Below are 10,667 nucleotides of genomic sequence, written 5' to 3' on the forward strand. Positions count from 1 at the left end.
ATCACCAGTTGGAGGGTACTTTAGAACTTCAGGAATCATTTTGTTGAATGTTCATCTATGTTTTTCATTTAAATCCCACTTGGCTGAAGCTTATCTGGCAGCCCTTTGCACTCCTAACCACCTGTTTTCCATAGCAGGTGAACCATTTTACATTCCCACCAGGTATGTGGGACACAGTGATATCTATTTCTCCATATTCTCACCAAACATGTTATTTTTCTGTTGAGGATCATTATATTTTTAAATATAGAAAGTGTGTGAACTTCTGTCTTAATTTATCTCATTCATGTGATAACATCTTTAGAAATAAAGTTGCTCCTAATTAAAAGAAGCTAAGCACTAATTAGTAACCCAGAATTCTGAAGCCCTTCGTTTGATTGCTGACCCCACAAATATTTTTGTTGTCTTGTTATTCACTTTGTAAAATTTTCAGCCTTACAACAGCCATCTTTTATATTGATTTTTTTTTAATCTGCAAACAACACCACCCTCCACTCCCAAAGTCTTCATAGTTCATTACAGGTTGAACGTCACTGTATTAGATTTATCATCTGTGAACCATTGTTAGGAATTTTCCTTATGGAGATAACTTTTGATTATTGTTGAAAGCATTCATAGTAGTTTAACATGTTACTGGCAAAAATTTATCTACACATGCATAGCAGAAATTTACACTTTTATGCACTGTATTGACGGACTGGCAATTAGTGTCCACCCCAGTGTTCCTTTCTAAGTCAAGAGCAGGCCTATTCTGGCTGGCAGTGACCAGTTGCTATGTCATTTTCAGGGATAACAGGAATCGATCAAGTGTTGAATGTTCTTCTCACAACTGCTATGTTTGTAGGAGGCTGTGTGGCTTTTATTTTGGATAACACCATCCCAGGTATGTGGTATATATCAAACATGCTTATTACATATGTGACTTACTTTTTTTGACAAATAAATATGGGAAGCAGGAAGAGTGAATCAGTTCAAAGCAATCACTGGTTAAAACTGTCTTTTCTAAAGTGGTTAAGATGACACTTTCAGCCACCTTTCATGAATCACTTTTTTGCTAATAAACTTAGTTTTTTTTTTTTTCCTTCTTGCTGAATTACATTTAAGAAAAAGCAGGTGAATTCCTTGCATATGGTGAAGTGGCAGCGGGATGCCTTAAGCATGCTCCAGCTGCCTGCCCTTCTGCTCAACCTTGCCTGGAGCTCTGCAGTTTGGCTTTCATTGACTTGTTCACACACTCCTGAGCCAGCTGCTACCAGTGGGCAGCACTTCTTGTGGAGCCTGTCCTTTAAATGAGTCATTGCAGAGGCAGGCCACTGCCAGGACCAGTGCCTGAGAGATGTATGGAGGCAGCTCTCTCTCCAACACCCATAGCCCTTGTTTCACAGCTGGTGCATTCTATGCCAAGTGCTGGGTGATGGAGTAGGATGTGATGTCGGCCCTGCCTTGTGGCCTTCCCAGCTTCCTAGAGGAGGCTGCTTTGTATCGTTGTAAAGTGCTGCCATGGACGCACTGGTAGATTCATCCACTGTCAAGGAAGGATGATGTTTATTCTGGAGCTTGAAGGTTTTATTGAGATTTTGCCCGTAACCTACCTCCAAAAAGCCTCAATCAAGAAGAGGTTACTAGGGGCACGAGAGGTGAACACATCTGGCAGAAGGAATCACACACATGAAAAGGTGGAAGGTGTTCGATTTGTGGGAGGCCAGTAACATCCTCTTTCCCTCCTAAGTCAGCACTAAGTGAGAGAGAGACAAAGGAGTCAGGCAGATGGAAATTAAAGTCAATTTTATTACTGAAATGCCCATGGGAGAGCATAGCTTATATGTGAGAGGTTCCTAAGCCCTGCACCATAGAGTCAAGCTCAACACCCAGGCTCAGGCAGAGAAGTACATTGTTAGGGCTCCCATGTAGCTAAAAGCAGGTGCCAGTGCTCCTCTCTGCACTGGAAAGATTTTTGAAAAGGAGTCCAGGAGTTGCTGAACCCTGTAGGTCCAGATCTTTCTCCCTGACTCATCTGTCAGGGTGCAGAATTGCCAGGAGTGTTATGCCAGTGGCAATTCATCCTCACAGGAGCACAACAAGTGGGGAATATGTGACAAATGCACCCCCCACCCACTGAAATGGAGCAAAACAGTATAAAAAGTGATATGTCTGGATGAGTGGTGGGTGGGTGTGCAATGACCAAGTGGTGAAGGCATTGTGAGATGTAATAATGACTCTGGGCCCCATTTTGCAAGATCAGATCGGCGTTTTAGAGAGAAGTGGTTCTTTTGAGGGATTAGTGATTCTTAGATTTCTGGATTGGGCATCAACTACTCCTCAAGTGTTCTTTGTGTCATCCCATTCCTTTCAATCTATGAGACAGCAGCAGTGGAGAATCTCAATTCTTGGTAGAACTATTTAACTAAACATTCCATTGTTCTGTTTTTGTTTTGTTGTGTGTGTGTGTTCCACAGGTACTCCAGAGGAAAGGGGAATCAGGAAATGGAAGAAGGGCGTGGGCAAAGGGAGCAAGTCTCTTGATGGCATGGAATCCTACGACTTGCCATTTGGCATGAACATTATTAAAAAATACAGATGTTTCAGCTACTTACCCATCAGCCCAACCTTTGCAGGTTACACATGGAAAGGCCTCAGGAAGAGCACTAACAGCCGGAGTTCAGATGAAGACTCGCAGGCCACAGTATAGCCGTAGCTCGCCCTGTGGCCCAGCCGCAGTGAGGCATGAACCTGTAGTTCCTTGCTGAGTAACAAGCAGTAACATATATGTTTGTAGATCTGCATTTACATTGTCCACCCCAGAGCTAAGACAGATTACAAGTAGCTTTTTTGTTGTGGGTTGTGATCCTGTCTAATATGGTGTCTCACCTATCTTTTTATTTAAGCCCTTGACCCTTTGCCCTTGAGAGCATCCATTGCTGGCCATGGTCACTGAATTTGAAGTTCCTGTCCTCCCGTGGGAGTGGATGCTTAAAGCCCACAGCGATTCCTTGTTTTCAGTCCCCTTCTAATACCCTGTGCTAGCTTTCTTACAGGCCACCTCCAGGGTCCAGGGGCTTTCTGTGCTTGGAAGCACCAGGACCTTCACCTGCAAAGACCTCCTCTGGTCAAGGGACACCAGTATCCTTGCATTGTCAAATGAGATTCTGTGTTCCCTGATACTCCTGTAGGAGGTGGCTGCTGGCCAGTTGAAAACAGTGACATGCTTACCCTATCCCCAAATCTGTGCATGGGTAAAGTCTGTACAGATATAATTAGAATGGAAATTGGGGGATTGGACGGGAAGGGAAGGTACCTTGAAATCAGTATCTGATTCTCAACTACACTTTCTTGGTGCCACCCTGGCCCAAGCTGGGCCAGCACATCTCCTATTGGCCTCTTTTTGTTTACTAGTAGCTGAGACACTCTAGCTGGCATTTCTCACTCCTGGCTGGTGTGACGGGTATAGAGTGCCCATGAGGGCACCAAGCAGGTGTTTATGGGAGTCTTGGTTCTGCTGACATGTGGATGTCAGTTATTGTTGTGTGTATCTATTATTACAAGATTTTATTCCTATTTAATGTTATTGACTATAGATTTTTGAAATCAGTGTTTTTCCATGTGACCCTCTTACCTTACATCCCTATTACTTGTTCCTCACCTCCTATCCCCCATTAAGAAAGGAACCAGCATTTGTAAAGCTGTAGACACCGTCAGGGAAGCTTGTTGTCCTGGCTCTTAAAGGCCAGTAACCATTATTGCGGTTGTGTTTTGTATTGCTTGATACCATGAAAGTGTAAATACATAATGCTTAATCTATTTATCAAAACTGACTACTGGACCAGAGCCCAGAAACCATGGGTTAAGTTATAGTGAATTTGTTTTGTGAAGAAGGGAAGCTGGGGCAGGTGACAAACAGCCGCCATATTGAATGGTGCGGCCTCCTGGTAAATTAATCACTGCAGTTGTGTTGCCATTCATATCTGGCAGTTAAGGCTTAAGGAGACTTTCTGTGAGTTGCCATGTTGAATGTCCACTGGATTTTGATTTTGCAGAGGGGAAGATTAGATCCCCTGGCCAAATGCTGCCTTTCCTGTTTAAGTTATTGCTGAAGGTAGTAAGAAGAGCAGCTGGCAGGCCCCCTCTGTTGAATTCTAATTAATAATATTAAATTGTTTCTGATAAAAATGACTTTTATTGAATTTGGCTTTAAATTTGCAATCAAAGAAAAATCCTGAGTGACCTCGTTTCTTGAGGTAGTGCTTCTTAAGTATTTACCTGGTTGTTTACCAGGCAGTGAGCACGTGGCGAACTTCCTGCGCCCGCAACTGGTTCAGCTTACCACACTGGGATGTCTTTGGCAGCAGACAGAATCAGCCTCCTTGATTCCTGTAAAGTTTGGGGCTTTAAGGCCTATTCTGGCAAGAACACTTCAGAGCCACTGCATTGTTTTGCCAAGACCTTCTCGCAGATTAAGTAAAGAACTTAGATTCTAAATTTAAATTTGTATGGTATGTTTTTTTGAAGTGTATTTGGTGCATATTTACTTTAGAAGCACACTGGTTAAATGATTTTCATCCGTTTGACTTGGTAAGCCCTCGAGGCTGACAGCCCTAGTTGTCCCCTTAGTTGCTTAGTTCCTTCTATTTGTATTTTGCTCAGCATCTCCAATTTCTCTCCTCTGAACAATGGGGAAAATTGTAAAACATCCCAGAGATTGCAGTATTCTAGCTCTCTAGATGAACAGAAGGACCAAATATCCAAATGAAAGCCTCTGAACCATTGGTAATTCAGGAACAAGTTCCTTTCAGCTTAACTTGACCCAGGAATCTTCCCTCCCAGTGGGTAACACTCAGGGCATGTGCTTCAGATGTCTAGGAATCCTCTCCCTTCTGAAAACTCTCCTGGGCTGGGCTTATTGAGAGGTTTCAGATCTGCTGGTCTGGGGCGATATTTTCCATAAGCCTTCAAATGTGCAAAGAAGCCCTGTGCCCACACCTCCTATTGGAAAAAGAGGGTTTTTGCCTTTCTTGTTCCATTGGGGCCAACTTAGATTCTCTGTCCAAGGTGGGGGAAGGGGACAGGAGATTAGGAAGTCTGTCCTCTGGCTAGCAGATATGCTACAGAATGAGTCTGTAGTTGAAAGAAAAATATATTCATCTGCTTCTTGTGTTTAAGCACACACCTGAAGGGGAGGTTTGGGGGGACACAGTGGCCATGCACGGTCTGTGCCTGTGCACCTCCCACTTGCATTGCTGGGGCCACATACCCACTATGCTTTGGCCAATAGAATGTTTTAGGATATTTTGGATGTGAATGTCCTTGGGCAGGGCATTCACCCTCCAATTCCCACATGAACACCTACCCACCGTTTTCACATTTACATTGGTGATCCTGATGTGGAAAGTAGAAACTTATAAATGGGACAGTAGATGCTGCAATATCACTGTGGTGGCAAGGGCGAACCCACCACTGGTTTTGATAAAATATCTAAATGGTTCACAATGGGAAGTGGCTCCAGTCTTTGTAGGCGATTTCCATTCTCATTCTCACTAGGGAATTAAACATAGATTCATTGATACAGAATCTTTCTTAAGATGATTTCAAATGTTAGATTGTAGTAAGTTTCTTGTGATTGATCAAGGCAAGGGAAGTGGCTTAACCATGGGTCCTGATGGTTTCCCGTTTTCATGGTAACAGATTCACACACAGGATTTGCTTCATACTGTAGAATACTGACTTTCATGATGACAACCTGGTTTATGCATGAATATTACAGTATTTCCATATAGTAAAATAACATTTCTACCCAGGATAATAGTCACAGTTTTCCAGGGAGGGAATGATAATTTTCATGACAATGTCATGTGATGATAGAATTTCTCCATTGATGAATCTTTCGTATGTGTGTATACTTTATTTACCCATGCATATATTTTATGACCATGAGCTAAGTTGTTATTTCTTTAATTCATGTCTCTGCTGAAATATTGGTACTAGCAACTTAGACTTGAAGTTGGCAACTGTAATCTTCCATAATATCGATGCCACAAAAGTGGTCAGGCCAGATAGGAGACGAACAAGGAGCTGTGGCGGAAGCCTCATCAGAACCTGTCTGGTGCAAAGAAAGGCAGCATCCTGCACACTCACCCCCACGGCTTGGGGTGGATGCTCAGCTGCAGGCAGCAGGCCTGGCATGACTGTTGCTGCCCCCTGGTGTGCTCACCCAGCTGTGCCCCCTGGACACGGTGGCAGCCTGAGCTCTCACAGGGCCCAGGGAGCCACTGTTGGCTTTAGGGAAACACCTGGGGCCTCACATGCCATGCGTGTTGTGCTCTGTCCCCTTATGATTTTGACACAGAGAATAGGATCTCCCCCACCCTCCACCCCTCCCGCAGTCACAACTGGAGTAGTGCAAGAAGATTGCCCGTTTTTGCCCGCGTTCAGCATCTGCCCATGGACCTGTGAAGCACATTAGCGCAGAGGATCCCTTTTCAGCAGCCTCCACACATTCCTGTCCTTTTAGTCTGTTCTTGACTGTGCCTCGTCTTCACTCTACACTAGTAACATCCAGCCTCCTTAGAATTGCTCGGTGTGTTTCCCAACACTTAGGACACCCTTCCCAATGGTGCCGTCTTACTGACAGTCAAGTTAATACCCTTTTTGTTCGTTCGTAACAACCTTTGTTTGACATGTTAATAAATTTCTGACTGTTCTTAAAACAGTGGGGATGCCTATATTTTCCTTAAGTTTTTGTGACTGACTTTGGCTATATACCTTTCTGGGATTTCTGTTTGTTTTTTATTTTGCATACTGAGGGTATTTGGGGTGGGGTTGTTTTTTGAGATGTCTAATTATTTTATGGAGTTTTTAAAAAGAATTTTCATATTGTTTTTCTAACATGGCTTCATTAAACGTTTAAGTATTTTAAAAATATGTAATATTTGGACCAGATGTTGTGAATAATAGTAGAGATAAAGCTATTTTATTCTGTATTTTTAAAACTGTTCCGTAAAAATAAAAGCTCTCCTGGACACAGTTCTGCTGTTCACATACCTTCTTTGGCTGGTCTTTAAAGAAACCTGTCATTATTTAAAAGTCATCACTTAGGGGAGGAAACTTGACTAGTAAAAAGTTTAGTTCAACAAGTTCACCTTTGTTAGATACATTGAAGACTCAAAGGAGGAAAGCAGTTGTTGAAGTATCATTGGCCCCCACAGCTAGAGAACCACGGTGGGCTCCTTGGGAGGATGCCCAAGGGGGAAGGGAGACCTTGGTTAGAGGATGCACTCATGCTGGACTTCGGCGTGAAATTATGAGTCTCTTAGTAAGTTAGTGACATCTGGAGGCTGGAGACCTTTTAGGGACCAGAAAGGCTGTCGTGTCCACACAGTGGAATCAAAGGCTCCAGAGCAGTCTTGGGCCCTTCAGGCCGACTGTTTAGGCTGGGACAGGAAATGCTGAAGTGTTGGTGCCAGAAAAAGCTCAGAGCCAAGCCTGAGGGCAGTGAGTGACAGCTCATTCAGTCAGAGGCATGGCTCCTGGTGGGGTATGAAGACAAGTCCAGAAGTGTTTAATTGGTGTGTTTCTTAATTTAGAACAAACTTAGAACTCCTCCATCCCCATCTCTATCCCTGGTTTGTCTCTAGCAGTTTCAGCCATAGTGACCACCACAGCCACTCCCATAGGGTGTTCAACCTACTGCTTCCTGTTCCCAGTATCCTGACCTGTGAGCCACTGCTAGGCATCCAGTTACAAGGTGATAATGTCTTACCTTATTACACTATATACATGCGGAAAATATATGTGAGGTATTTAAAAAAGAATACCCATGTTCTCACCCCCAGTTGGGACAACAGCACATTTCAGTACTAAAGGCCCTGCCACCCCCAACCCCATGGGCCTCTCTCCTGGTACATCCCCATTTGGGTTTATCCTTTTCTTTTCTTCACAATTTTGCCATATATATGCATCCCTAAAAATTTACTGTTTAGTTTTGCGTGTTTTGGGACATTATGTAAAAGGTGTATGTATTGTCACATATTACTCATTGTGAGATTCTTTCATGTTGGTACATAACTGATGTAGTTCATTCATCTTCACTGCTGGATAGTAAAACTTAAGAGTGACAAAGACAAAAATAATTCTGAAAGCTTCCAGAGAGAATGAGCAAAAACGAAGCCCTTTAAAGCTGGGAACCCATGGACACCAGATTTTCCAACAGCAGCCCTGTTTGTGGAGTTACATTTTTAAGGACTGAAGAAAAAGAACTTTGAACTTAGAATTTTATGTCTAGCCACTCAAAGGCCCCCATTTAAATACTTTGGATGAAGTACTTAAATATGAGGAAAAACAAACCTATGAAGTACTGTACGAGATAACTGAGGGAAAGGTGAGCAGTAAAGATCTGGGTAAACTTGCATCTTGGTCCTTTATGGCAGCTCTCAGGGAACCATAGACTGGGTGGCTTAGAAACAAAAAATTTCTCACAGTTTTGGAGGCTAGAAATATTGGCATGGCAGATTCGGTATCTGGTGAGGACCTGATTTGGAGATAGCCATCTTCTCTCTGTGTCTTTACGTGGTGGAATGGGCAAAAGATCAAGCTCTTTGAGGCTCTTTTATGAGGGCACTACTCCCATTCGAGAGGGCTTCAACCTCATGACCTAATCACCTCCCAAAGGCCCCACCTCCTAATACCAACACACTGGGGATTAGGTTTCAACAGATGAATTTGGGTGGACACAAACAGTCTATATAACACCTGGTCATTAAAATGTAGTGAAGGCCAAAGGAAAGAAAAAATACCCATAATGTGCTCAAATTATAATTCCAGGCCATATCAACTTGGTGATGGGAGAAGAGAGGAGACTTACAGAGATGAGAGAAACAAGCCCAAATGTACCAACTATAACAAGCCTAACTGTAAATGGACTAAACTTGCCAATTAAAAGATAGTTTGTTAGGCCAGATAACAGAACAAAATCCTGATAATATGCTGTTTACAACACTGAGCTCAAAAGTGTGGCTGTGATTGTTGAAGGCTGGAGCAACTTATGTTCAGAAGTTGATAGTGGCTTAGAAACTATAAAAGTTTTATAGTTTTATGTGTGTTGAATCTAATACTAAAATATCTGGCTTGTAGTTTGCATGTCTAATTCTAGAAATTAATTTTTTGGTATATTTTACAAAAGTCTTAACCTATAATGGATTGGGAAAAACAAAAACCAATTGCTCCTTCACCACAGATATGTTTAGAAGCACTGTTTACACGAGACTGGTTTACATAAGGATGTGCAAAATTGCAAGTAAAAGAATGGGGGAAAAATCACATGGGGCAAATACTAACCATCTATTATATTATTTTCAGACAAATCCTAAGACAAAAAAAAAAATTGTTAAGGATAGGGAGGTTCTGGGAGTTCCCTGGTGGTTAGGACTCAGTGCTTTCACTGCCGTGTGCCTGGGTTCAAGCCCTGGTCGGGGAAGTAAGATCCTGCAAGCTGCACAGCATAAACAAAAGCGGGGAGAAAAAAAGGATAGGAAGGTTCAATTTACAAAGAGGAGTCAATATTAAGCACATGCACCTAATCAGATAGCCTCAAAACTTATGCAGTGTAAATGGACAGAACTACAGGAAGAAATTGGTAAGTCCACGTGCCAGTGGGAGGTTCCAATACTTCCCTTTGATAGGTCAGGCAGACAAAAGCTAAACAAGGTTAAGTGACCAAAGGGCATGTTTAGAATTCTGCATCCAACAATTACAGAGTACACATTCCTCACAAGCACTCAAGGATGTTTCTAAAAGCTGTTCGTGTTCTAGGCACTAAAGCAAGCCTCAAAATTTTTTCAAAAATGGAAATCATATGGAACATGTTCCATAACTATACACAATGTTAGAAGTTAATAAATTTTAAAATCTCTATGTATTTGGATGTATAAAATATTGCTAAATAACTTGTTAGTTAGAGAAGAAACCAATAATGGACATGTTCTTTAATGAAGTTTATTGCTTGTCCCCTGTTGGTTCTGTTCGTGCATTCTTCTGGAATTCTGATTTTATGTTCACACTGCATCTCCCACGTCTCTAAGTTTCATGTAGTTTCACTCGTTCTATCTTTTTCCATTTCCTCTAAGTTCTGGGAGAATTTCCTGTGCAATGATCTAAGTCACTGACTTGATTTTCTGGAATACCCAACCTCTTGCTCATGTTTCTAGCGCAATTTTTGAGCAATTTGTTTTAGTAACTTTCAAACATGCACAAAAGTAGAGAGAATAGCATAATAGCCCCCCATGTGCCCATCATCCAGCTTAATGGGTATCAACAGCTGGCCACTCTTGTTTCATCTCCATACCTCAACTTTCCCTTCCCCATTGTTTTGATCAAATCGTAGACATTTCACTTCATTTATAAACATTTCAGTAGTTACCCCTAAAAGATAGGTTTTTAAAAAATTTCCTTCCTATTTATTTATTGGTTTATTTTGGCTGCATCGGATCTTAGTTGCAGCATGCAGGTTCTTCGTTGTGGTGTGCAGGCTCTTCATTTCGGTGCTCAGGCTTCTCTCTAGTTGTGGCGCGTGGGCTCCAGAGCGCATGGGCTCTGTAGTTGCAGCACGCGGGCCCTCTCATTGTGGCATGCAGGCTTAGTTGCCCCACGGTATGTGGGATCTTAATTCCCCAGCCAGG

General features: G+C 42.4%; 1 protein-coding gene across 2 annotated transcripts in view; it reads left to right on the forward strand.

Moving 5' to 3' along the window:
- Positions 1-7,017, forward strand: part of SLC23A2 (solute carrier family 23 member 2) — a 147,865-nt gene extending 140,848 nt beyond the window's left edge. For both annotated transcript variants that reach the window (XM_033839087.2, XM_019941473.3), the window contains 2 exons: positions 788-883; positions 2,457-7,017. In XM_033839087.2, the coding sequence (XP_033694978.1) occupies positions 788-883; positions 2,457-2,689 (329 nt within the window). In that variant the 3' untranslated portion in view covers positions 2,690-7,017. The remainder of the gene's footprint in view (positions 1-787; positions 884-2,456) is intronic.
- The last annotated feature ends 3,650 nt before the right edge of the window (positions 7,018-10,667 follow it).

The sequence above is a fragment of the Tursiops truncatus genome, chromosome 15, assembly GCF_011762595.2.
Source record: "Tursiops truncatus isolate mTurTru1 chromosome 15, mTurTru1.mat.Y, whole genome shotgun sequence".
NCBI classification, from domain to species: Eukaryota; Metazoa; Chordata; class Mammalia; order Artiodactyla; family Delphinidae; genus Tursiops; species Tursiops truncatus.